Genomic DNA, 27,049 nt, shown 5'->3' with positions numbered 1-27,049 from the left:
CGACTTATGAGACGCGCTGCTTCTCTCTCGCGTCGTGCATGCATTATCATCGTTTCGCGTCCCCTCCTTGCTCCTCCCGTCCGCCTTCTCGTGCGACTGCCTGCGAGTGCGAGCGACGTCGCGCACAAGAAAGATTGTATATTATTAAATGCGCGCGTGTGCAATGTGCATGAGGACTGCGTCGACGACGACGACGAAGACGATGTCGATGATTTTTTTTTATATGTATATATAGCAGCGGCAAGAGCTAGCTTTGTCCGATTATAATCGGCTCGCGAGATTTAAAACATTTTTTTCATTTTTTATTCGCTTTCAATTGTAAATTTTACGAGCCTTGCGCAACTACCTGGGGTCATTTATATGTAATTTCAGAAATTTATGAAGAAACGACCCAGTTTCGCGCGAGACAAATATTCCATTACATACGATCTTTGACTTTTTTTTAAAACAAGAATTCGGTTTTTTTTTTCTAAATTCTCACGTTTATTGGCCCGCTATTTATACGCGAGATCTCTCGTTGTCCACAACGACGAAATCGATCGGAACGATCGCGACGCGCGAGACACACACACCAGTGTTGCACAGAATATAATCACAGGCACACGATCATCGTCGGGTGGGCGCGAGAAGCGCGAAGGCTCTCCGCGCGATAAAAAGATAATCGTTTATACCCAAGAGAGCGCAATGACTAAGAGAGATTGCGTGAAACGATACTAAATTTAATATTTTTCATTGCGCGTATTATACATACAGATACATAAGAAGTCCATATATATACTCGATCCTTATCACACACATACATTTATACATAGAATATAAATGGACTGGCCAACGTCGCGCATTCGTAATATATAAAATCATATAAAAGAGTTTTTTTTGTATATATCTAAGCTAGAAAAAATTATCGATCGTCGTCGTCGTCGCGAACCCGAAATTTGCCTCATTCGCGCGTCAGCTTTCCGCGCGATCGTTATATAGCATCATACACATATATATCGCATTCGCAACATGTAGTGTAACTGGAAATTTTTTTTTTGCACAAAGATCAGCACTGTGTTTGTACATCATGCTCGTGTGTCAATTGCAGCTTTGCAGAATCGAGCGGTATTATATACACGACGACGATAATAAGGCGTCGCGCTGACGGGGAGAGAGAGAGAGAGAGAAGAAGAGCACCAGAGAGGAGACAAACAAAATATATACATATAACCCCACATACGTACGCGTGTGTGTACTGTGTATATTTATTAATTAATATACATCATCATGCCTGGTACTTTGACCTATCCGATGTATGCCTGCGTCGAGCCGCCTCAGCCGAGGCGAAGATCTCATTCTTGGACTCATCACCATCGTTTAACGCCGCTGCTCCATCCGCACAATAGGCGACCGAGCCGAGTCTCCGATACTTACAATGCCCCGCAAGAAGTAAGTATATTTCTATTCTTTCTTTGCTTTCTTTCTTTATTTTCCTTCTTCTTTCATCATTCGCTTGTGTAACCGATTTTCCTCAACGTCGATTTATTAGCCCACGCGCGTAGCTGCGGCGGCGGCGGCATGATTTTAATAATTACGACGACGATCGTCGTCTTCGTGTGTTCCGTATCGTTATCAAAGTCGTATAAAAGCTCGAGTCGCGACCCGATTATTCGCCCGTAATGGGATTCTAATCCACTAGAGCCGAGTGCAAAAGTCGTAAGTGTAAGCTTATACGAATTTTATGGAGAAATTATGAGTCACCGAATTTTATTAAAAAAATATAAAGTCTCGAAGTGAAGACTTGAGAGAAGAATTCGATGAATCGAATTGAAAAATAAAAACTGATGCATCCCACCAAATTACAATGGCATTGAGAAATAATAATTGTATATAGCAACTGGATAAAGTTACAAAACACGCGTTTACATACGTCGCTTTTAGCTGTCGGACAGTCACTGAAATATGTTATATCAACGTTTTCCCGAGCCGCAGTGCGAAGCGAAAAAAAAATTTATCGAAATGATAGAATAAAAAAAAATCAAATGCGACAGATGCCGTATATCATGATCCAAACACGCGTTCCCGCGTTGACATACGATCCTGTCAGTTTTCCCGCTAGATCAAAACTCCCGCGATATCGATAGTCGCGCACTGTGATCGCACGTGTAGCACGCAACACGTACCCAGTGCACCCACACACTCTGTCGATGCAACGCGTGTAAACACGCGTGTCTGTGAGAAAAGCAAACACAGCGGTGTCATACGCGGGGAAAAACATCGAAAAAAAAAATGAAAAGAAAGTAAAACAGGAAAAAAACCATTCCTGCGAGAGGAATTAACGAGCTATATACGTCGCTGAATCGCTCATCATAACAACCGGTGAATACATCGATCCTCATCGACGAAATAAAAAAAAAACAGAAAAAAATGGAAGAAAAACATCGAGTATCTCATGCGGTTATTGCACTGCGATGCATTTGACTCTTTTTCAAAACTCGCGGCGCAAACGTAACGCGATGAGCGAGAATGTACCAGACGGCGCGCGATCCGTACGTATAAACAACGAGTATCAGCGTTAATCATAATACGAAATCGCGTGTAATGCACATGTATGTAGCTCATCGCGACGCAACGACCCACACTGTTGTGTGTGATAAACGCCATGTACATTGTTGCGTCGTCTACTGCAATTCGAATACTTATACTCTTGCCCCATCCTCGCGGGGACTCGCGCTATTTTTACCTACATGGCATGGCATTTGCGACGCGATGAGCGAAGTGTCACCTGCTGCCGTGTGCGCAGTGCACCTGTGTGTCGTGTGTACTGCTGCTCCGCGCGGCAGATGCGAAAAACGCGCGCGACTCCGACGTTGCACTCGTGGGAGGGGGATTGCTGTAGTGTAGTGTCTATAGGCTCGCGGTGAGTTGCTGCATGTGTCGTATACATGCATATAGTGTATAGTGGTTGGCCGCGATATGCACTATAGGCGCGAGTCGCCATCTTTGTATTATTATATACACCTCTCTCGTCTTCAGGCAGCAGCAGCAGTGCTAACATGTCATATCCGTCGCTCTTGCTGTCTTTGTCTATCTTCGAGTGGCTGGCGAGAATGAATGATAGGCGCCGCTCGCTCGCGACGACGACGACGACGACGACGACGGTGGACTCCGAGCTCCGACGTCTCAGACTGCGGCAGCGCCTGTCGTACGCATGACATTCGCATGCTCGGCCTAACTTCACTCGCGCGCCCGCCTGCCCGCCCGCCCGACTCTCTTATCCTTATACACTTACTTATATATTATGATGAGAAGGGGTTATTGAATGTGTGCGTCTCACGAGTCGTCAACTCGCAACTGCGGCAAAAAAAAGAGCCTCTCTTGCTGCTTCTGCCGCTCAGATCGTCGTCTTCGGACGATCATCGGTCGGCGTGCGGCAGTTTTTACCTCCCCCTTTATTTCTCTTTTGGGTTTTTTTTTTCTTATTCTTTCGTGTATTCATTGAATATTCGTCTCTCTTTGAACTGTGGCGAAAAAGATCGCGCGAGGCACGAGGCGCGTCCGCCCGCCTGACTCAAATATCGGTCGAAAAATTTCATAAATAATGCCGCACACACAAATACACAGATTGACGCAGAGGGAAAGCGAGCGAGCTGGGAAGAGAGAGAAAGAGATAGTTTATGCGTCACCCGAAGCAGCGTCTAATCATCCAATAATAAATGCACGTAGGCATGTATACCGAGAAGCCCTTGCATTACGTGTATCCCCCGAGTCTTATACACAAAGATATCTCTCGCACGACGAGTATAAGCAAGAGCGGATCTGCCACTCGTGCACTCAGCCAGGAAACCTGTTGTTTTTTCTGCTACTTGCTCCTTTCTTTTTCATTTTTCTTTTTTTATATTTATTTATTTATATATTCCCGTCCTCTTATCGATGATAATTAATTGACGCGAAAAAAAGCTTGCACGAAGAAAATTTGCCGTTATCTTTCCCCGCGATCCAACGTAATACATATTTGTTTCATACATCAGGCGTAACCGAGCAAACTGTTGTGTACTTATATGTACAGTCGTTGATGTATGAGAGAGCGACGTTTTATGTACTCATAAGTAATAAAGCGCGTAAAAAATTTCCCAATGGATTTCGCCGTGTGCAGCTGTTGATTTTTGGCATACATATACACCCACGCAGGCAAAAGCTCCCATGTACGAGCACGCATATTATAACAGCAGCGCACGAGAGTAGTAGTAGTAGTAGGTGTCTAACATACACACATGACTGATGACACATGTATACAATACAAACGTTTTGAACGCACACTGACTCATTCTCAACTGTCGCGGGTATACACTCTCACACGCACAGGGCTATATATCCATGTATACATATACACATATAAAATATATCGACACACTATCAAGGTTACTCGCCGCGCGCGAGGCGGCTCTCAGCCAGCACAGCAGGAGTGTGTAAAGTCAGTCTGACTGCTGCGTTGGTGTGCGAGCGTCGAGAGCTGCAATCTGCAAATGAGTGAGAGTGTCTGCGCACCACCCTGCTGCTTGCACTGCTGCTGCTGCCTGCTGTCGTCGTCGTCGTACTGCCTATTATAATCTTGCAGTTCGCGACGCATATAATTTACAAAAAAAATTAAAAAAAAAACCCGCGGTTAGTCAACGAGAGCGACGACACACACAAACGCAAGTGGCTGTGGGCTCAGTTCTGCGCGCTGCTCCTTTTTTTTCTCTATACTTCTCAACACTGTCTCACACACGCATATTATATATACTCTCACACATACTCCCAACTTCTGTTCGCAAACACACACGAACTTCAGTCAGTGCGTGTACCAAGAGTGCCTCGTTTCGTTTCGAGCAATTTTTTTTCTCGCCACAGTGGATTGATACGAACTGTGCGAGCGAGTAGTGTGTGCTCCGAGTGTGAGGCAGGGAAAAAAACGAGGCGTTAATGGCAGAAGAAAATGTTTACGGCTACAATCCGTCAGTCGCTGCCGATGGAAACGATGTACGTATTATAGTACACAACACCACTACACATGTAGCGATTCCACCACGTAACGTGCAAATCCTGAATTCGATACGTGTCTCTATGTGCCGTGCATTATTGCACCTATAAGTGCAAAAGCTACCACTACCTCTCTTGAGAGAAAGAGAGCTCTACATATACGCATTGTTCGTTTTTTTTTTCATTTTTCTGCGTCTTTTTTTCTCTTTTTTTTTTCTTTATGCACACTCTATTATTCCTATACATAGCAGCAGGCATCGTCGATCGTTATCGCGCATTATATATTGTAAAAAGATTGCAACTATCTTATTACATCCTTCCAATACTCCGCTGCACTTTTGTTCGTGCATGCGCCGATTATTGAGTGCACACGCACACGCACACATAGACATAACGTGCCTCGCGCATACTACAAGAACTTTGACAGTTGTATGAATTATATTATTTGCCGCTGCCATGCAATAACACAACACGTATAGACGGATATCACCTCTACATAATGCGCCAGTTATAGACTCTGTTTCACGGATATATAGAGAGACCTGTGACTTTTCATTTGACGTTCGTCCGTTATTTTTAATTTATAATAAAATGGCACAATCCGCATTACCTGAACCCATAGCTATTTTTTTTTATCAACTGCTGCATATTTATGATTCATTTTGTATTTCAGGGAGAAGAAGCTACAAACAGGTTAAGGTTGCGAGTTGTTGCTGGTCATAATTTAGCCAGGAAAGATATTTTTGGAGCAAGTGATCCTTATGTTCGAATTGAGCTAAACAATGTCAACGGCAATGAAACTGTGGATGCTGTACTTACAAAAACGAAGAAAAAAACCCTTAATCCTAAGTGGGAAGAAGAATTTATCTTTAGAGTGAGTTAATTACATATCAAATACCTTGTGTAGTTAGCTAGAATATTTCTCAATACTGAAATAATTTATTGTTTTAGGTAAAGCCTAATGAGCATAAACTGGTGCTACAAGTATTTGATGAGAACAGATTAACACGTGATGATTTCCTTGGAATGGTTGAGCTATCACTGCAAAACTTGCCTAAAGAACAAGATGGTCGATCTATTCCAGTTAAACAGTACATTCTTCGCCCAAGAAAGTAAGTACTATAGCAAACAACAATTCTTATTGACTTATTAGTGTTTTCATGATTTACAATTTATGATGAAATTTTGTAGCAATAGTCAGAGATCAAAGGTTAAGGGTACCCTAGAACTATATCATGCTTACATATCAGACTCGAATGGTGCCATTGATAGTGGTGATAATGAAGATCCCTCAGATTCTGGGGGATGGGAATTATTGGATCAACCATCACCAACTTTAGAAACACCTGAAGAGCAATCAGCTGAATTATCAGCACTAGGTCCCTTGCCAGAAGGTTGGGAAGAAAGGCAAGATGCTAATGGGAGAACTTATTATGTTAATCATGTAGCCCGTTTTACGCAGTGGGAGCGACCTACAGCTACGTAAGTCAACTAAATATTTCTTACTATTCATGAGAAAAAAAAAACAGGAAAAATAAAAAAATTATTTACTTTATAGAAATAATGTACCACTTGGTGTAACTCAAGAACAACGAAACTTGGATACAGCAGCAACAGAATTTCAACGACGTTATCACATTAGTGCAGATGAAACGGTTGATAGGACGGCAGAACGTCTCGCTAATGTTCATGTTACACCGGTAAGATAACATTCTAACACTATTTGGAATGATTTACACTAGTGTCGGAGTTTACTAATCACTCAAGGATTAACTGTGTCGCTTTTTTTGGACACATTTCTTTTTTTATTATTATCTAACAGCTGCTTGAAGTTTGTCATAACAAATTCTAAATAACTTTCATAACACAAACAATATTTTTTGTATATGAGCTCGTGGTATGTAGAATTTTGTGCATGTTTTATATTTGTATATAAGGATGATGACGCTGCTCGAGTCGAAAATATTGAAACAGAGCAAAGGGTGTCTATTAATACATTGAACAATCCTGTAAATAGAGCGGATCTTGAGAACCAGGTACTAAATTTTTTCACATTTTTTTTCTTAGCAATTATGATCGTGTTTTCGAATTTTTTAATAATTTTGAGACATTTATTTTTTTATTATTCTTTCATTCACACTTATATACAAAGCAAGTAAATTTTGTTCCTTAGAAAAACGTATATTATTATTAACAACTGGTATTTTATCTATAAACAAGTGATGTTGATATTTTATTTATACAAATACATCGTATCAGTGCCGCATCGTTGAAATAATTTGATTATTTTTTTATTTTAGACTGACGATAATACGGACAGCCCAACGACAGATTCAAGGCGACCTTCTGTACAGGTAAATTGATTCACTTTCCATTGCATTCACTTTATTGAAAAAATTCTTAAAAATATACGTAAAACTTGTTTTTCTATAGCGCGACGATAATAATAGGCAAATAAACGGTGAAGGATTACCAGCGGGATGGAGTATCCAAACTGCACCGAATGGCCGTGTGTTTTTCATTGATCACAACGAACGCGCGACGACATGGGTCGATCCACGCACTGGACGACCGAGTTCTATACCTTGTGCCCTCGCTGTGCCCTCAACCGTACAACCACGAAACGATATCGATTCGGTTGGCCCATTGCCTGAGGGTTGGGAAGAAAGACTTCATACGGATGGAAGAATATTTTTCATCGATCACAGTGAGTTTTATTAGCTGAGTAATTTATCTTTCGGTTTTTCTTCTTTTCTATTCGTCAATTTTTTCATTGTTACAGATACAAGGACCACGCAATGGGAAGATCCCCGTTTGCAAAATCCAAATATTGCTGGACCGGTGAGTAACTATTTAGTCGTTCTTTTTTGTAAGTTTTCTTTTAAAGCTATACTAATCACTTAATAATTCATAATTTCAGGCTGTTCCTTACTCGAGAGACTACAAGCGCAAATATGAGTATCTCAAATCTCAACTGAGAAAACCAGTAAGCAAAGTTTACGTCATATCTTTTTTTTTGTCTATATGAACAACTTAGATAAGGTTATTAAAATTACACTAATCTAATCAATTTGTGAATCATTTCAGACGAACGTACCAAACAAATTTGAAATTAAAGTCGGACGCAATAATATACTGGAAGATTCATATCGTATTATAAGTTCTGTGAATAGGGTTGAAATTCTAAAAACTAAACTTTGGATTGAATTTGAAGGAGAAGTGGGTCTTGATTACGGTGGCCTTGCTCGTGAGTGGTTCTTTTTGTTGTCGAAAGAAATGTTCAACCCATATTATGGTCTATTTGAATATTCAGCAATGTGAGTACTTGAATTTATTTTTTATTCATTGTGATTAATTTAAATTATTCAATTGCTTGTAATTTTATTTCAGGGATAACTATACATTGCAAATTAATCCATTTTCGGGTGTGTGCAATGAAGAACATTTGAATTATTTCAAGTTTATTGGACGCATTGCAGGCATGGCTGTGTACCATGGAAAACTTTTAGATGGTTGTTTTATTTTTAATGCTCACGACTTTTATTAGTTGAATATCTCGCTTATCCATGAATTTTTTTTTACAGCCTTTTTCATCCGACCATTTTATAAAATGATGCTCAGTAAGACCATCGACTTGAAGGACATGGAGAGCGTGGACTCCGAGTATTATAACTCGTTACTTTGGATTAAAGAAAATGATCCAAGCGAACTCGAACTGACATTCTGTGTCGACGAAGATTCGTTCGGCCATACATCACAACGTGAACTCAAGACTAACGGAGCAAATATTCCAGTGACCAATGAAAATAAGGATGAGTACATCCAACTGGTGATTCAGTGGCGCTTTGTGTCTAGGGTCCAAGAGCAAATGAATGCCTTTTTAGAAGGATTCAATGCTTTGGTGCCACTGACACTTGTGAAGATTTTCGATGAAAATGAACTTGAACTCCTCATGTGTGGTATTCAGCACATTGACGTCAAGGATTGGAAGGCAAATACGCTTTACAAAGGCGATTATCACCCCAATCATATAACCGTCCAATGGTTCTGGAGAGTAGTATTGTCATTCAATAACGAAATGCGATCTAGATTATTACAATTTGTCACGGGCACATCGAGGGTACCAATGAATGGTTTTAAGGAGTTGTATGGTAGTAATGGACCACAACTGTTTACAATTGAAAAATGGGGCACACCAGACAATTACCCAAGAGCTCATACTTGGTAAGATTTTTCAATAATTTATTAACTGCTTGTTTTTAATTTTATAGTCATTCCCACAATATACAGTGTATATTACTTTAAGAAAACGAGCTTTTAAAACGTTCTTATAAAATGCGCATGTACTAACATGGACTTTTTAAATATTTTCAGCTTTAACCGCATTGATCTACCGCCTTATGATAGTTACCCGCAATTGAGAGAAAAACTTATCAAGGCAATTGAAGGCTCGCAAGGATTTGCAGGGGTGGATTAGCGCGAGATTCCTTTTTTTATGATGATACCTGTAATATAATGTATATATGTAATCGTATATGCAGAGTAGAAGCTAATTTATTTTATTTTTTTTCTATTTCTGTTATATTATTTTACGTTTATTCTGTGAAAAGCAGTTGATTAACAGATAAAAACTCAAAATCATGCGCATTATAGATAATGTAAAATCTGATCAATTGAAAGAAAAAGTTACTGTAATGCGTGCATATTAATTAGTATTAATTATGTGAAAACGGCAGAGGTTAAACTGTTTGAGCAGCTGTCAGTGATTAGTAAACTTGTGCAAATTCCGATTCTGGTGAAGAATAACCTTACAAATTGCATTTAAATATAGACTCGCGAATAGCGATGACGACGAAGATATTTGATGATTGTGCGTCTTAAATATCAAAACTTGATAATCGACTTAACGTATAACTGAATGTTTTTAAGCATGAAAGTTAACGATCATGAGACATACAAAAGAAATTAGTGACCAAGAAAGATAATCGTTAAATATTGAATACATGAATGAAAAAGAAAATTGCAAGTGATATATTGTCTAATATTGAATATAAAAGTGCTTCATAGATCTATTGAATAATGAAAAATAATTGTACATATTTTTGTATTACAAAAGAATTTCTCTAGTTGACTATGATATTCCATTTATCAAGTTTTTTTTGTTCTTTATTCGCGACGACTTTAGCGCCTCGTAAGTTATAGTTCTGTTACGTAACGTCGAGGACATAATCACACATACACACAAACAAATATATTTAATGCTTTTAATGCAATTTCTTTAAGTTTTCAATATATGTTATTAATAACTAAATTGTTAAGAATGAAAACGAACTCTCTTAGATTTTTAAGTATGTTATTGCTCGTCGTGTAATTGTTAATCGACTTTATTGTATACACTTTATAGGTTACTAATGTCCTTTATCTTAAAATATTTAATTATTTTCTTTTATTTTAAATTAAAATTCTTTACAATAGACTTATGTAATGAAGTATATTTTCAATCCCTCACAGAGTTCCGTTGTACATCGACAAACATTATTTTCTTGATGACCGAATTCAAGAAGTGATTTTTAAGGAAAGATAACAAAAAATGACGTCTTAATGAAAAAAAAGTATCTCTAACAGTTAAACTTATTAAAAAATAAATTTTTAAATGCCTCACGGCGTATTACTGGTTAAAAAAGTATATTTAAAGTCGTTTTAAACCAATAATCGCTTGAAAATTGTTAAAACTGGTAGTATTAAAACTTGATTCATTACGAATTGATAGCGATCGAACAATACCGAAAATACGCAATTCAAAGTAGTTCTTATAAATGAAATTCTCCAATTGGCTGCTAACTCTAAAATAATGGTATTAGAATGACAACGATATTGGCCGATGTAATAGACCTGAGCAGAGTTAGGCATTTTAATATTAAATATCTTACGCTGTCTTATTGTTTTTTATTAAATGAATTTGTAAATGAAATAATTTTAAACATTTTTGAAGTAGTAGAGCATTTGCCATTTTAAAAATTAATAGGTATATTTGATAAAATTAGCATTAAAAATTAAAAAGTTATGCCTGTATTGTGGCGTGTCAATTATATTCAATACGGTGTACCTTTTAATTTTATTTAAACCTCGTTGAATTGCAGTGATAGGCATGGTTTTATTTCGTTTTGTTTGAAAAAAACACTTTAAAAATTTATATAGTATATTGAGCAGTGTTAATTTGGGAGTTTATATACAAGATGAGTTGCAAAAGAAAAGTTCCCGTAAAATTTTATAACGTATAATTACACCTCTTTATTGTAATAGAAAGAAAAACCCGCGCTGCGGAAGTGTGTGCCTTTATCCGATCGAATAAGCTTTTTCATAAAAAAATAATTATAAAAGTACGATAAAATACTTAATAAATGCAACAAAACTGCGCGTGGTTCATATATTGACGGAAATATATTCTCGGTGTAATTTTCAACACAAAGTTTGTACATAATATATACAGTATATAGTAACGATGATGATGACGACGTCAACGACGTGTGAAATGCTTTTACATTTTCGTTGTGATCAGCCTTTGATATATGACATATTATTATAAAGTATAAGGGCGGCATGCAACAATTTACCATGGGAAAGTTGTGACCAGCAAATACAAGATTTTTCTTACTTTTTTATTGCGCAAGCATTGATTGTAACACGAAAGAAAAAAACAATAAGTGACTTTGAAAATATATTATTAACAAGCACTGCTTCGTGTATGAACCGTTAAATCGAAATTCGCCAGTTTTTCAAAAACAATTACCGACAATAGACACGTCTTTTGTTTTTATCTATCTATAATAGAGTTTGTATTCTTCGAATAGCATATGAATAAATACCTAGATATTCTATAAATATTTCAATTATTGATCTAATACATTAATTACGTTACGAAACAAACAAACAAACAAACAAAAAAAGTTATTTTGTGTAATTAAAACAGTTTATGTGTTATTGTATAATAGTATTCTAAACACTGCGAAATAAAGTATTTGAAAAATTTATAAATAAAAAAGAACACGCGATGCGTTGGCATTCGTTTTTGGCCGTTTCCCTTCCCTCCTCCCCTTCCGCGTGCGAGTGCGCCCGCGCGTTCGAATTCTCAACGAAAAAACGAAGGGATGTTCGAATTCTCCGAACGCCGCCTGATATCTGGCGCGATCGTTGCGTAGTGTATGTACGCGAGGGCAATGCACTGCACACGGCACAGCGCGATCTCTCTCGACTGCGGCGTCAGATGTCGCTGAAATTGCATTGCAATTCCTGGCAGCAGCAGCAGCAGCAGCAGCAGCAGCAGTGCCTGCACATGTACGTATTATTATTATTGTGTATACATGCAGCAGCAAAGTGACCGTGTATACAGCGCACACACCCACACACGCGGTTTTCTCGGTGTATAATCGCTCGTCGGGTCGGGAGTTTTCGCGAGAAGCCACTGGCCGCCGTCGTCGTCGTCGCTGTCGCCGCACCGTAAACACAATTCATCCTAATAAACGTCAGTTATCTGCGAATAAACAGCGCATCGGAGAACACGCAGATATCCTGCGACATTTTCTCTCTCCAGCAGCCCCGGATCCCCGCCGAGCGCGAGCGCCGTGCACCGCCACCACCGCACCACCCTTATATCATCGAGCTCTCTGCCCTGGCCCTGCGCTGCAACGAGAGAGTTGACAAAAAAAGGACGTGCACGACGCAGCGTCCTGGTGTTTAACTCGCGTTCCAACGGATTCTTCGACCGGGACGATAGTGCGCCTCTTGCATCGCCTGCCTCCTATATATCTGCCCAGTGCACCCAGACTGCCTAGGGCACGGTGTGAATAACCTCTCCGATCGTGCAGCAGGCTCTGCTCCGTTTTCTGCTGCTGCTGCCTGTCTGTCTACATCGAGTGGAGCGCGTGGCGTTTGTGCTTGTGGTGTGTCTCGAAGCTCTCGTATTATACTCTAAACATCGTGTGTCAATTGTTGCCTGCATCGTGAGGCCGTGTCCGTGTATACGCGCGTGTACGAATGTGTGCCTGTGTTTATACCTACTAAAGAGAGAGAGAGCGAGAAAGATAGAGAAAGAGAAGTGACGTGCTCGTGTTTACATGCCAAGCGTAACGAATAAGTTCGATATTACGATCGTCGAACTCGGAACTCATCGTAGTAGTGGCCTCAACAACGTCGTCGTCGAGGAGCCAAAGGAATCCCTGCGGCTGTGCACGCATCCTATATATAGAGCCCGCCAGCCATACAGCCAGCCTCTGCATTGCGGTGAGTGCATATATATAATAGATAAACGTATATATTATGCTTTGATTTTTTTTTAACCACTCGTTCGCGAGAGATAAATGCAGATATCTGTATATGAAGATAAAGAAGAACTGCCAATGCTGCTGCAACTGATATGAGCGCGATATACATAGTTATTTACCCCCTACATACGCCCTTGCTTACGTTGTAATTCATTTAGGTCTTATGGCTTTTAAGCTATGATTAAAATTTTTATTTTGTTTGGAATTAATGAGAGAAATGTAAAATTTTGGGACGTGTCAGGGTAAGTATGCTATTAGTGGTAAATAGATTATATTTACTATTATAGCTGATATGAATGAGATGCATTTGATATTTTTATTTATTTTTTTTATTTTTCTTAAGAGATGATCACTGCCTTAACTATAATAACAGTTGAGTTAATGGGTACTGGGATGATGGCATTCCAATGCAACTTAAGTGTTCTGCTTTTTATTGTAATTTTACAATTTTACTGTTACTGCAAATATTATCATACATTTTGTCAAGGGACACTCAACTCATCAAAACCCCTAATTTAACTATACTTCATGGTGTGACAATTATTAAAATTTTGAGAAATTTTATATTGTTTGCTGATAAAAGAATATTAAAAATAAAAGAAAATTTGTTCATGAAACTGTACAGTAAATCTCATGCGTCATGCAACAAATGCTTTTCTTGTCTGAATGGGGTCATATACATATTGCTTTAACAATGGTATTATTGTTTAAAAATCCTACAACACGCTGTAATCAATGAAGCATATTTAATACTGCTCAATCAATCGACTTTCAATATGAATTATTGTACTATCACGGAATAAAAGATTATGTTTAAATATTTTACAATTTCATGTACATGATAAAAGTGCAGTATTACACTTATTTGTGACCTATTGCTCTTGATATGATTTACTGCGATTGTGTGAGACACCAGTACTAGTAAACAATATAAGGAATTGTTTCCATTGAAAATGTAGACTCATACACACTCGCTTATACACACGTTCACACACAAACATTATAATTTCTCTTCATCATTCCGCAAAATAACGCGTTCTATTTTCAGCTTATAAACTCTCTCGTTGATTACGCGCGTACAAACTTCACTCCCAGTAGTCATGTTTTTATATATACGGGCATGAAAAAAGTGAAAAAAAAAATTGGTCGATCGCGTGAATAGGGAACTTTTCCGTTCATTTCGAAGCGCGCGCGCGCACACTTTTTATATTCTATACTACCCCGCAAAGAAGGAAAATCTATGCATTTTAAAGCAGTGAATGAGAGCGAAATGTTTACCTCACTCCGAGCGGAAAATTGCATTGTTTTTACTGTTTATATTGTGAGCACAGGTCGCGGTGGCGCGCGGCGCTCTCTCGCGCCGCGTCGAGCATGCGAGAGCTGCCTCTCTATACAGCGTAGTACGAGTGTGAGTGCAAAATTGTATATATCGCGCGAGTGTAACCGAGAGTAAGAGAGAAAGCCATAAATCGCTGGGCAAGTGAACGCGCGTATTATGGCTACGATGCAAAAGGTTTTCATTTTCAAAAAAATTCCATTATCTCTATTTGACCTCGATTATTATGTGCATATTTACTCGTAAACATAATTACACAAATTGCGTGCCTGGCGTCTGTGTGTGCGTGCGCTCACATGGGAACGAGAACGAATAAAAACAACAACAACAACAACAACAAAAATTTGTTGATGAAAGTTATCTCGTTGTTGTTGCCGAGAGGAAAAAAGGGTAAAATAAAAAAGCTCGAACAACGATAATATTCGTACATAAAACTGCGCCGGATTATGTGGAACAGTTCGAAGACCAGCGCATTAATGCAAATGGTGGCAATAGGACGGCCTCTGAACTCTTCCTTTCTTTTTGCCTCTTACATGCTACGGCGGGCATTCGTATAAGTTTTTACTGTCCGGCTTCTTATGTTACATAGGCCTCTTTTTGCTGCAGTAGCCTACAATTACATATTTTAACGAGCAGAAAACATGTTGCTGTTGCATATACTAAGTAATCACGAGTTTCATGCAGCAGCATTGATGGATGATGAAAATTACGTTTCATCCAGTAGACAGGTTCGTTTCACTACACGGATGTTGCATGAAAAAAAATTATTTTCTTTCTCACGCGCCGTTTTATTCAAAGATTAAGAGCTTACAACAATTTATGGAAATATTTATGATTTACTTTCTGTAAACTTTAATAAAAGTTAATAAATGTATTCGGCATGCGAAATATTTCAATTTTTGTATATTTTTGAAACTCAATCTGTATTTGAATTCTTTGTGCGAAGTAAAACTTCATAAAGTGCGTTTAATACTGAAAGTGAATTGATGTCGTAAAAAACACCCGTGAAATTGTCTAAAAGTTTTGCAATAGTTTTATTTGTGGTAATTTGATACTAAGTTAGCATTTATGCGAAAGAAAATGGTGTAAACAGTACTATATGTTTTACAACTTACAATACGGTTCCTATTTTTTGTTCTACCGAAAGAAATTTGAAAACATTCCAAAATATTTCACCAAAATTACTGTGACTAGTCGAGAAAAAGATGAAGTAATCTATTTCACGAAAGAGACGTGCGTTTATTAGTGCAGACGCAAAACTAAATACGACGTATCTATATTGATTTTGTTGTTTTCCGTACTTTGTGTACCGGATATCAGCGAGCGAAAACTTTTTGATAGAGCGTCGGAATGCGTTCGCCCTGAAAATATGATGTTTTCTTGCAACGTTGCATTTTACACAAGATAACAATACGATGTTACAATGCTCGCTTGTCTTAGCTTCTGACGGACGTTTTAATAAAGATTTGCAAGAAAAAACTAAGCCAAACGCAGAGTGCATTATCGACAACTTTTCAAATATATTGCGCGCGCGCGTGTGGGTTATTCACTAGTTTTTTCCATTGAATTCAAACGTTATTTTTGTTTTTTAAAATTCAATTTTCCGCACATTATACGGTTAGGCGCAAATTTTTTCTAAAAATTGCTATGATAATAATTAAAATGATAACAATGGAAAATACGATCGAGCCAAGACGGGCAGAGATCATCAACGATGTATAAACTTCGAAAATAGAACAGAGGGTCATATTAATATCAATGCAGCACGTGCAGTACAAAGCCAGATAGAGGGTGATAATCAAGCTATATGTTAAATCATAAGTAGGAGCAGCAGCTGTTTTGAAGAAGAAATGAGAGAAGAGGTCGAGGGTAGAAAGAGAGAAAGAGGAAAAAACCGCGTGCTTGACACAGTATCGAAACATTTTTCAAGAGGTTCGTTTACCTCACTTCTTAACAATGTGCGCGTCACACTGTATCCACCTCACCCTCCATCCATCTCTTCGCACTGGCTTCGTTTATATTTTCTTTGGTAACTTTCGCCATCTTTGTCTATACCTATTTTCTATCTTTAGCTCCTTTTTCTTTCTTGATAATTTTTTTTTGTAAAAATCTGATTCAGAAGTGAAACTGTGAAATAATAAAGAAAAAATAGTGAACAGGGACACACAGAGTATAACAGCGACTCTTTCTCCTCCTATGTAAATGCCGATATTTCTTATTTTGTGTTTGGGAACCAGAACGAGTCATCTATCGGACAACTGTGATACTATACTTCTTTTCGCTAATAATAGTAGAAACTCGATGTACTTATACGATGTATTGAAATTCAAATTTCGCGTCGTTATTAGCAGTACACATTACACAGGCCTTAGCCTACAAATTCAACAACCAATAAGAAGGCCGGAAAGGTACTGACACTTTTTCATCCATGGCTTTTTTTAAAGTGGGAATATTTATACATTTTCCATACTACTTTTGTCATTCATTCACGCGTTTATAGAGTCAACATCACGCAGAGTCGTACTTTGAATTGAATTCAAAAAAATGCGCGCGGGCTTCAGAAATATTTATAAATTAAACATAACGAGGAGACCGAGCACAAACTTTTTTTTCTATTCATATAAATTGAAAATATAATCATTTAGTCGTTAATACATTAAGTACACGTGCGAATGAATAACGTCACTGTGTGCTCGCTATTCAAGCGTCGTATTCGCGGACATCGTATGTACAGGTATACTTTTATAAATATTTTAAAATTGCTATGCACAAGTACGTGCGTGTTCGGGTATTAAAAAGTTTTTTATTTCAAACTTACACTAATTTGTTTTTAGCATAGTTCTCTCGACTCCTCGTTCGTTGACACATTATTATTTTTTGGACAAAGTTGTAGCTCGCGTTTTAATTGCTCTGCTCACGAGTGGAAATTTCATAGTCATATTTCTTTATTTGCTCAATTGAACTGTTAATTAAATTTGATATTAACTTTGTTAATGGTGTAGGATTACGAGCAGCGAAACATTTCACATCCACTTTTCACCGACTGTAAATTCGATTTTTAACCAGAAAAGGCAAGTGTCAATTCCAGATTAAGCTGCTCAGCTTGCGCCGGTAGAGTTTCCTCTGCACCGACTTGATTTTTCTGGTCCTGCTTATAAAAAAAAAGGAAACGTTTTTTATGTATATAATATACTTTTGCCGTATACCCAAAACGTTTCTTGCATCACGCGCCAAATTGTCGCTATACGCATGGGTTGATTGTATACCTATACGTAATACGCTTGAGACAGAAGACATAGATGCAGCAGTGGCAGCTGTGTTGGCGTAACACACAAGCTTGAATGTAAATTGACACTCAAATAGGGTCTTCTCCGTATATATATATATATATATACATCACGATCCTTTGTACTTTGGTCATACGCAGCTTGTATCTCGTAGTTTTCGCTTTGCGTGTTTCTTGACGCTCTCGCGTGTAATACTGATGACGATACCCACAGCGGCTTGTGTGTACGTGCGTATATATATCTGTGTGTATGGGTGGGGGTGTGTGCATATACACGAGGGCGCTTTGCCGCGAAACTTTAAATTAAATTCGCCTTGATTATAACGATCTTCATTTTTCTTTCTCTCGTGGTTTCGGAGCAAAATTTTTCTTTCCGTTGCGAATCCCGGCAAATGGAAAATTTCATCGCGTTGAAAATTCGCCCGAGAGAAGACACAAAAATCGTAACGTCATTCAAAGTCGTGTATCTCACAATTAAATGTAATAATTTTGACTTCATTTTTGCCTTTTCAATACGTACGAATTTTTTTCTGTAACAAAAAAAAAATGAAAAAAAATAAAAATAAAACCATTCGTATAATATCATCATCGCGGCTACATGCAATAACGTCGGTGTACTTCTGGGGGATGAAAAATTTTCTGCCATGTAAGCAAGATAATGCACGTTTCTCGTTTCTACACGTACACATACACTAGCATACACTTCCCTCTCGTAGTGGTACGGCGCGAATTTTGCCATCATTGCAAATAAACAAACCCCCATAATATAGATGTAGGGCTCGTTGCTTCCTTCCCTGCGCGCGTGCTATATGCACTCGGGGCGAGGAGGAGAGCGAGAGCTAGAGTGAGCGAGTGAGTGAGGCATTTCGTTGGTAATGAGATTTTTAAAATTAAAAAGCACATCGCTCAAACAAAGAGGAAAGAGAGCTGCTGCCTGCCTGCCGAGCGCGCGCGCGGGCGTGCGCTGCCCTGATGAGAAAAAACTCGCTCTCGCTCTCTTTGAAATTGAGCCTTATTTTCTTCATTTCTCTTGATGCAGAAGTTTGCGTTTGAGTGTGCGCGTGCGAGCGCATGAATGTGTGCCGCCGTTTGCTGCACTCCGTGATATTTATATATCTATACGCGTTTCTTTCTGTCGATGAGTTTTTCCTGCAGCAACAGCAGCCGTAGCGAGAAGTCGTGCAGTCGGCGTTACGTTTTTTCTCTATATATCGACGGTCATTATATTATATGCCGTGCATATGTATGTCGCCGGCACGTACACTTGACGCTTTGGCAAGTATATAAATATGTTGATATAAATAAATCCACGCGCGCAACACTACTACTCTTAGCAATGAAAAAATCCTTCTCATTCATCGACATCTTCTATGATGATATATTTAAACACGATATACGATGTATGTGCGTGCGTGTGCTGCAGTAGCGTATTCAAGAGTGAATTTATATCGAATTTTTTCTCGCATATATCTTTTCTTTTCGGTACTTTTATTTTCTTCAATATTTTTTTACTTTTAATATTTGTAGAAGCGCTGTATTTTTATTTGATAAATACTTAATTTTTTGAAAATTCTTATAATTCCTCCTTCATTTCATAATAATTTTTAAGTAAATTGAAAAATAAATCTCATATTTAACTGCTAAGAACAGAATTTTAATACTTTTCATTTTAATTTATCTTACCAATAATAGTATTTTCCATTATCGTGATAAATGCACTAGTAATTACATTACCATAATTTTGGAATATAATTAATCGATTTCAGCATTTCTATAAATCAAAACTTACGAATACCACCAAAACTATGTGGTTGAGTGGGGGAAAAAAGAATAGCCCCAGCAAGCGCAATTCAGAAAAAAGAAGAAGCGGTACAGGTTATAACTCAAACCAATAAAGATTGTCCTTGCTGAGCCTCGCACTCGCAGTAGCGTGTCTGACCGGAAGACATTCCGGCGCCTTTTATATAGATCAGGGAACAAGACTAGGAAGGATGGCAAAAGGAATAAAGACGAGACAGAAAAAAATGTTTGAGGCTGAGAAAATGCTCTTTGATCGGGGTGAAAAGATTTTCCGATGTAATTTTACACGTACTTTTTCATGTTGCAAGATTGCCTTCGTAGATTAAAAGCTTTCTTCGAATAATTTTTTGTTTACAAATAGTTTTAGATTTATAAATTTAAATGAGTCAAACTCTGACTTTTAAACGTTAAAAATGTAAATTAGAGTTATTAGAGCGTACTTGAATCTTTATTTTATTAAAAAAAAATATTTTGATATTTTAAACTTTAAAAAAAAAGTACAAATTAATCAGGCTTTTTTCTGTTGCATGTATAAATTGTCTTTTATCGTTTAATCTACTAAAAAAAAATAATATTACACTGTATATGGTCTATAATTGTTTTATGTTGTCATCCAAACGAAAATGCGTTTACACCACTTTGATCAAAATTTTGAATCTTTCACATGTGCATCAACTGGTGACCGAGCGCGGCAAATATATATTGGAAGTCTCCTATCGACTTGACTACATAACAGTTCATTCTTCGTTGGCTTCAAACAGCACGAATGGTTGCCTCTTTTGCCGGCCTGGTGCAGCGAAAAAGAACAGTACATTGTAAACAAAGGCAGCAACAGCAACAGCGGCACTGGTATATATAGCGACGACGACGACGATTTTGATTAACGAGTCAGTTTTTGCAGTAGCAACGGTACTGGTACCCAGTTTGACTGCGCTTGAATTATTTTTCTCAAAGGGTTGTATTTTAATGAAAAGCTCGCACACGCTCGCTCTCTCTCTCGCTCTTCGAACATTTTTCCGTATGTAGGAAAAAAAGCGAGAGTTTGAAGAGGTCACACTTTTTTCTTCTTGAGAGGGCGTAAAAGAGTCCAGTTATTTAATTTCTTTCCTTTTTTTGTTGTTTGGGTTTTATTTTTATTCTCTCGTTGAACTTTGATGCTGCTGCACACCCACTCAGAGCTGCGCACGACAAAACAATCTCAAAGATCGCAAACGAGAACGCCATTGTTGCTCGACACCTTTGATTTCGTATTGAAATTCTTTCTTTCATTTTCATTTACGAACGACTCGCAGATAATCCCATCATCGCGCTTATATTATATACACGCGCCCACAGAGCCAAAGTCCATCCAGATTATAAAGAAGAAAAAAAGCAGGCTACTGAAAAAGCTCATGGAATAATAAGAGCGTATAGTATAGAGGCGCACCAGGGAGTGTATCGAGCTTGTTACATTTCAAAAAATGACCCGTTCAATTATTCAAAAGGAACATAAAGTGAGGTGAGGACTGACACATCAAAGATTCACATAAGAAACGAGCCCCCTAGCGATACTGCCTCTGAAGCTGCCACCCACCGTAGCCGTCGCCGCTGCTCCAGCTTCTATACAACGTCTTATTCGCTTGCCGCGCTGTTGCTACTACACATAAGCCTCGTATTATATATAGGATACTGAACAGACCTATGATATTTTATTCATGAATCGAACTGCATATAAATTTACTCTCACTCCTCTCTCTCTCTCTCTCTCAGTCTTCGTGTCTATTGACAATCATAAACAAATTATACTTATTCAGGGCACAGATAATAATGTTATTAAGTCGCTGCTGCTGCCAGAGCAGAAATAGGATACAATGATGGAACTACGTCGGTGACAATCAAAAGTAATTTCATCCGATCGAATCCGTTAACGCACTCACGGCTGAGCGAACGTTTTGACGAAATTTCGAGAGCATCAAAGAAGTAGTGTGTTACGTAGTTATTTATCGAGGACATTCATTCGGGGCAAAAAGGGATAACTATCTTGATTTTAGTGTGCCGGGCATCGGATTATACGAGTAAAATAGGGTCGTGCAACGTAAGAAAAGAAAAGAGAAGAAATTGATAATAAATACGACTCGGAGGCAATCGTGCGTTATCGCGCCTAATCGACATTTTGTATGCGCACATCGATTACTTATTATGCATAATTTTCGAATTCCAGCCAGAGGTACGGACTAAAGATCGAGACGCACGCGAGAAACTACTACTACTGCTGCTGTATAGTGCAGGTATAATTGTAAAAATTGTCTGAGCCGTGGAGAAGCTTATATTAAAGTTAAGAGTGAGAGAGAGAAGCAAAAGGGTATTCCGTAGCGATTATGACCGACATACTTACCTCGTCACGAAGCCAAGCGCTACACTCACACAGACAAATGCACTCAAACTCACTCGCATAACATACACAGTATATACATACACACATACACGAGTCTGTCGAGCAAAGCTGCTGCCACTGCTCTGGAGTAGTTTTACGGTTATGATTGAACTGCTGATACTATGTTATATACACGCGTGTGTGCAGTATGTATGTGCGAGTGCACGTTGCTTTGTGAGCGCGCGAGTATATAGCGTTCGATAACTTTGTTCGTTTCTCTTTGCGCTGCAGCCAAGAGTTTCAGCCTCGAATTTCTATTGGATTTACGCCGAAGATATATGTGCAGAACTGGAATTGTTCATGTATTGTATTGATGAAAAGTAGAGCAGATGAGTTTGCATTAATGCGCGTATACATGTATAGGTACGATACGTGTGGATATACACGAGCCATTGAGATCGGCGCGGCGAGCTTTTGATTGCTATAAGAAAAATGTACGCGGTCCTTAATCTTCGAGCCTTGCTTATCTTTCTTATAACGTTTTCAAAGACTTACCACTTTTACGATGGAAAATTGTTAACGTACATTTTAGATTGCCGATAAAACCCTTTCAAATTTTCTAGACGAATGTAAAGAATTATAATTTGAGATTATTTTATTTTTAATATATTTTATTTTTCTTAATTTTAATCTGGAGTATTTTTCAATGCTTACACGATTGAGTCCAGAGTGAGCTTTTTTGTCATCAATCATCTTTATCGAGAAGGAAAAAACTCCGAGTTTATTTCATGTCTCTTTAAGCTTATCCGTATGTATGAACGCACCTCAATTTACAAGTGTGCGCAAGTCTACTTGTTCCATACGGAGCGTTAGAGCTTCTCCATTATCCTGAAGTGTCGTTCATATGGTGTTAGAGTTGGAAAATAGGATTTTGATTGGGATAGAGGGAAATCCCCATATAGATATATGTAATTTACTTGATGATTTTACAACACATATACCTTAACATCGTAAATAACATTTGCTTCTTCTTCATTTTCTCGCTCTGCGAGTACATCTATTTCCTCTTTTTACGCCAAGAGTTTCGAACGAACCTCGAACGTATAGATATATACGACGCATACATACACATGCGAAACTTCGGTAAAACGAAGATACGAGACGAAGCTGAAAAAAGGAGAAACATAGAACACATATATACGTATATCTATCGTACCGAGCTGCAGCAGCAGCGTCAATGGCGGCGTACTAGTAGCAGTAGAAAAAAATGAAGGAGGCGGGCGAAGGTGAATCAGAGATAGGAAGTGCAGAAAGAAAAGAAGAAAAAAAAAGCAGCACCCAGGGGGGTATATATAGGTAGGAAAAAAAACAACAGGCGCAGGCTCTCACATACACAGACGTGCATACACACACTCGTAGACTAGCGTCGAGAGGAAACGGGACTCTACACATTTCTATCATTATGCTAGGCACGACTCGTCGATATTCCGGTTTCCCCATTTCGGATTCCCCTTATATTCTCTTGGCTGCGATGGCTTTGCTCTCTGTCTCTCTCTTTCTCTTTTTTCTTGTCTTTTTCTCTCGTTTTGCTTCGCGCGACAAAGTGTAATCATTCGCAAGGGAATCTAAAAGAGAGAGAGACCGAACAACAACTGACATCGTTATTTGGACCGATATTAAGCCTATATATAGGCTTCGAATTTACAGGGAGGCATGTTTTTTTGTGCCTCAGACTGCCTAATTTGTCCCCTTATTGCGTACACGTAATGTGCGTCGTTTGTATACTCCATCTTGTCAGCGGGTGCGTACTTGCCAATGCACGCGAGCAGTTATCCAATTGTTTTTCTCTCTTTTTCTTTCTGAATCGTTGACAGTCACGTGTACCTCCTCGCCCTTCTTCAGTCGACGATGTGCTGATTCAAGCTTATTGTAATAACAACGACCTTACCGAAGAAAATAGCTTACATTAGATATTCCACGCCAAACTTACTTGCGAGGTAATGCAATCTTCTACCTATCTCTCGTATTTGCGTACGAGTTTAATCGCTAATCCATTGCAGCATCGACGATAAATGCAGATGCAGTCGAGAAACTCGAGTAATTGATGAATCTTCCGTTGTCGATATAAATCTTGAGAAAATACATCACTCGACGGCAACGGTATGCTGCATCAAATGATTTTCTGCAGCTGTACCTACTCTCGAGCCAACGAAGCAGTTGCTCATTAGAAATTTATTCGATTTCGCAAATATACGACGCATCTGCCTGTATATACGTTATAATCTTCCGCTGTGAGAGATATAAATTTTAAACATACCGAATAATCTTGAACTGACCATCTCTTGCGTATCATTTTTTTTCTTATACTAACACAAGTCCCGAGAGAGAAATTCTCTGGTCACCGAGAGAGACAGAGCCAAAGTCACGATTTCCACTCATCGACGTCGAGAGACACCAGTAGCTTTTTCTCCTCGCGTCTGCCTCCCACGATGACAAAGTAGTCGGTGGCCCAAGACCACATGAGTACAAGAAATGAGGGGTTGGAACAACGGCACTGAAGAAGCAGCAGCACTACCACCAGATGTGGCCAACAAAAAAGCACATTATATATCAGTGCACGGTATACTTGTGTATACGGTGTCGACGATGCTAATGTCACAAAGTCTATTAGAATCGTCCAAAATTAACAACCTTGCTGATAAAGGAAAATCCCTCGAGTAGATGCCGGCAGGAAAACAAAAAGGACTCATACATACTCGTCGGCGTGCAGAGATCGATCAAAAAATTGTTCTTTCACTAGTGGAAAAAAGTAGACTGGGTTTATATTATTATAAAGCGTGGAAGAGGAAGTGATTTGTCGCCCTGTACGTCGGCCGCAAGCTTTCGATTGTCCCTGTTCCCTCCCTTTCTGTGCGACCTCTTTCCTGAATATATACCTGTATATAAAATATATATCTGAGTGCCTACTGTGCTCCTTAACACGAGCAAAGTGCGAAGAGCCGTATTTGTGAGTAATGGGCCTTTTTGAAAGATTCTCGCTCTGTCTTTCTTTTTTTTTCTGACTTTTTTTTCTGTTCTACACAAAGAGGCAAAAGTGTAAAATATAACGGCGAAGAGGTTATAGTTTTTGCAAAAAATAGTAGGTAACAAGCGATAAAGTGGTTCAACCGCTCCTATATATCTATACGCGATGTAAAGACATACTTTAAAGTTTACTAAATTGTTTGTTGTTGCTTTAGTACAGCAGTAGCTTTTTTATCGGAATAGGAAAAGTTATTCCTCTCGCTTGTGGAGTTTTCCGACTGCGCGAATACCAGATCACAACGCTGACGCATTGTGCTTATAAACTTTGAGCGATCAATTACTTTAATAATACGGCTTGAAATATATATACATTCCAGCAGCATACCGATGGAATTTCGCTATTTTAGAAACAAAAAAAAGGCAATCGAGCATCAATTGCCGTTTAGCCTAATTACGTTCGGAGGCTGTTTATATGCTTTACGCACACGAGTGCACACGCATCCGATCCGTGGCGTACGAACACGCTGCGTTTGCTTAGGCTATTAAAACCGCACAATTTCGCCGATAAAACTGGCATCATTATCTCTCGCGTCCGAAGTACATATATCTATACATCGTAACGCGAGGACTCGTTACGCTTGTTCATATATATAGCGTACACAAAAACTCGTTAAAATCACGCCTGGCGGCTTATAATATGTATGTATATATAGGAGAGCCCAAGCTCGGCTGATTTATTAGCGTCTTTCGCTCGTTGTACCTGTCGCATACACGCGTACGGTATAATGTAGGCTATACCCCACCGTAAAATCATCTCTACACGCGGTATATATTTTATAAGTGAAAATATGGTCGCGTATATGTATAGGCGAGAGTAGATGTAAAATAGAACGGTGTCGATGTCTCGCCGATCGCTGGTGGCATAGTCTAGATATACGATATAGACAAGGGAGAAGCAAATCGTGTTCCTTTTTTTTTTAACGAATTTGGGTTTTATGCTCAGACCGGATAAATTTATCTCGATAAGAGTATTAAAGTTTTATTTTTGAATTTCAAACCAGAAATGTTCAATGAATTTTAAAGCTCAATCGGCGTTCATCGATCAGCGTGAATACTATTTGCGCCTGTTCTTAAAGCAGTTAAAAATTTCATTAGTACCAAGTTTTGGTCTACTACTGAATCATTGGAAACTGGCCAGTCACTATTAAATGATAAAAGCCAAAAAAGACACAGGGTTATTATTACCTTTGTGTTGTTATTATCTTTTGTAAGATATGTGTTGTACCAATTACATTCTCAGTTGCAATGTTTCACGTGTTGTACTTATACCATTATTTTTATTTCGCTACTTGCAGATTTACAGAAAAAGGTACTCGCCATCTAGTGGTGAAGGTTGGTTTCAGTTATATTTTTGTACATATTTTGTGCAATCAAAGAAAAAAATAAATCAATATTAAAACGTTAAATTTCAACATATATGTTGAGATTTAAGTGCAGAATTGTTGTTCATTTATTCATTAAAGTAAAGTTATACATTAAAAACCAGCGTTGATTCATTCATTTTCAATGAAGAGTTCACGTAAAATTACTCTGAAAAAATTTAGAAAAGTTTTTTTAACAGTATACGCGTACGTATTTCCTTTTCAATGATTGCGACAGTCAAAAATAATAACTATATACTTGGACACGTCATATTGAAAACAGTTTTTCAGATTTGATGCGGTGCGTGTCTTGGTCATAAAGACCTGCGAAACAGTTTAAACATAACATATTGAAAAATAAAAAACGCCTTCTTTTTGTTCGGTACAATCGTGCTCGCGTTATCTAAAAGTTGAGTATTATGGTTCAATGTCTATGTGCCAACGACATTGCGCGCTCTCGTAACTTCAACCTCCTGCTAAACACCCACACCCACACACACACATATG

The 27,049-nt window shown here is 38.4% G+C and overlaps 2 protein-coding genes across 4 annotated transcripts in view; both read left to right on the top strand.

Annotated features, from left to right (window-relative positions):
* Positions 1-1,183: 1,183 nt before the first annotated feature.
* LOC106653183 (E3 ubiquitin-protein ligase Nedd-4) lies at positions 1,184-10,481 on the top strand. 3 transcript variants are annotated; one of them, XM_014372511.2, is made up of 14 exons: positions 1,184-1,428; positions 5,675-5,875; positions 5,953-6,113; positions 6,193-6,483; positions 6,560-6,701; positions 6,939-7,037; positions 7,302-7,355; positions 7,435-7,708; positions 7,784-7,842; positions 7,922-7,987; positions 8,089-8,318; positions 8,392-8,513; positions 8,586-9,225; positions 9,376-10,481. In XM_014372511.2, exons 1-14 carry the CDS (start codon positions 1,267-1,269, stop codon positions 9,476-9,478), a joined length of 2,604 nt encoding a protein of 867 aa, XP_014227997.1. In that variant the 5' UTR covers positions 1,184-1,266; the 3' UTR covers positions 9,479-10,481. The 3 variants fall into 3 exon arrangements, with proteins under 3 accessions (XP_014227997.1, XP_014227998.1, XP_014227999.1); XM_014372513.2 differs by lacking the exon at positions 1,184-1,428 and adding an exon at positions 4,455-5,001; XM_014372512.2 differs by lacking the exon at positions 6,939-7,037.
* A 1,852-nt stretch (positions 10,482-12,333) lies between these two features.
* LOC106653243 (semaphorin-1A) overlaps positions 12,334-27,049 on the top strand; it is a 210,555-nt gene continuing 195,839 nt past the window's right edge. The window contains exon 1 of the mRNA XM_014372621.2: positions 12,334-13,281. The gene's annotated coding sequence lies outside the window, so the exon portion shown is untranslated. The remainder of the gene's footprint in view (positions 13,282-27,049) is intronic.

The sequence above is a fragment of the Trichogramma pretiosum genome, unplaced genomic scaffold (assembly GCF_000599845.2).
Source record: "Trichogramma pretiosum strain Unisexual culture from Peru unplaced genomic scaffold, Tpre_2.0 scaffold30, whole genome shotgun sequence".
Classification (NCBI taxonomy): domain Eukaryota; kingdom Metazoa; phylum Arthropoda; class Insecta; order Hymenoptera; family Trichogrammatidae; genus Trichogramma; species Trichogramma pretiosum.
The sequence above is the reverse complement of the archived record's forward strand: the minus strand, read 5'-3'. Positions and strand labels throughout refer to the sequence as shown.

Excerpts from the sequence above, each read along its gene's own strand:
- LOC106653183 (XM_014372511.2), top strand. The coding sequence starts at position 1,267 with ATGCCTGGTACTTTGACCTATCCGATGTATGCCTGCGTCGAGCCGCCT. Across the intron at positions 6,484-6,559 it reads TGGGAGCGACCTACAGCTAC|AAATAATGTACCACTTGGTG; the intron begins GTAAGTCAACTA and ends TTTACTTTATAG. Across the intron at positions 7,988-8,088 it reads AATCTCAACTGAGAAAACCA|ACGAACGTACCAAACAAATT; the intron begins GTAAGCAAAGTT and ends GAATCATTTCAG.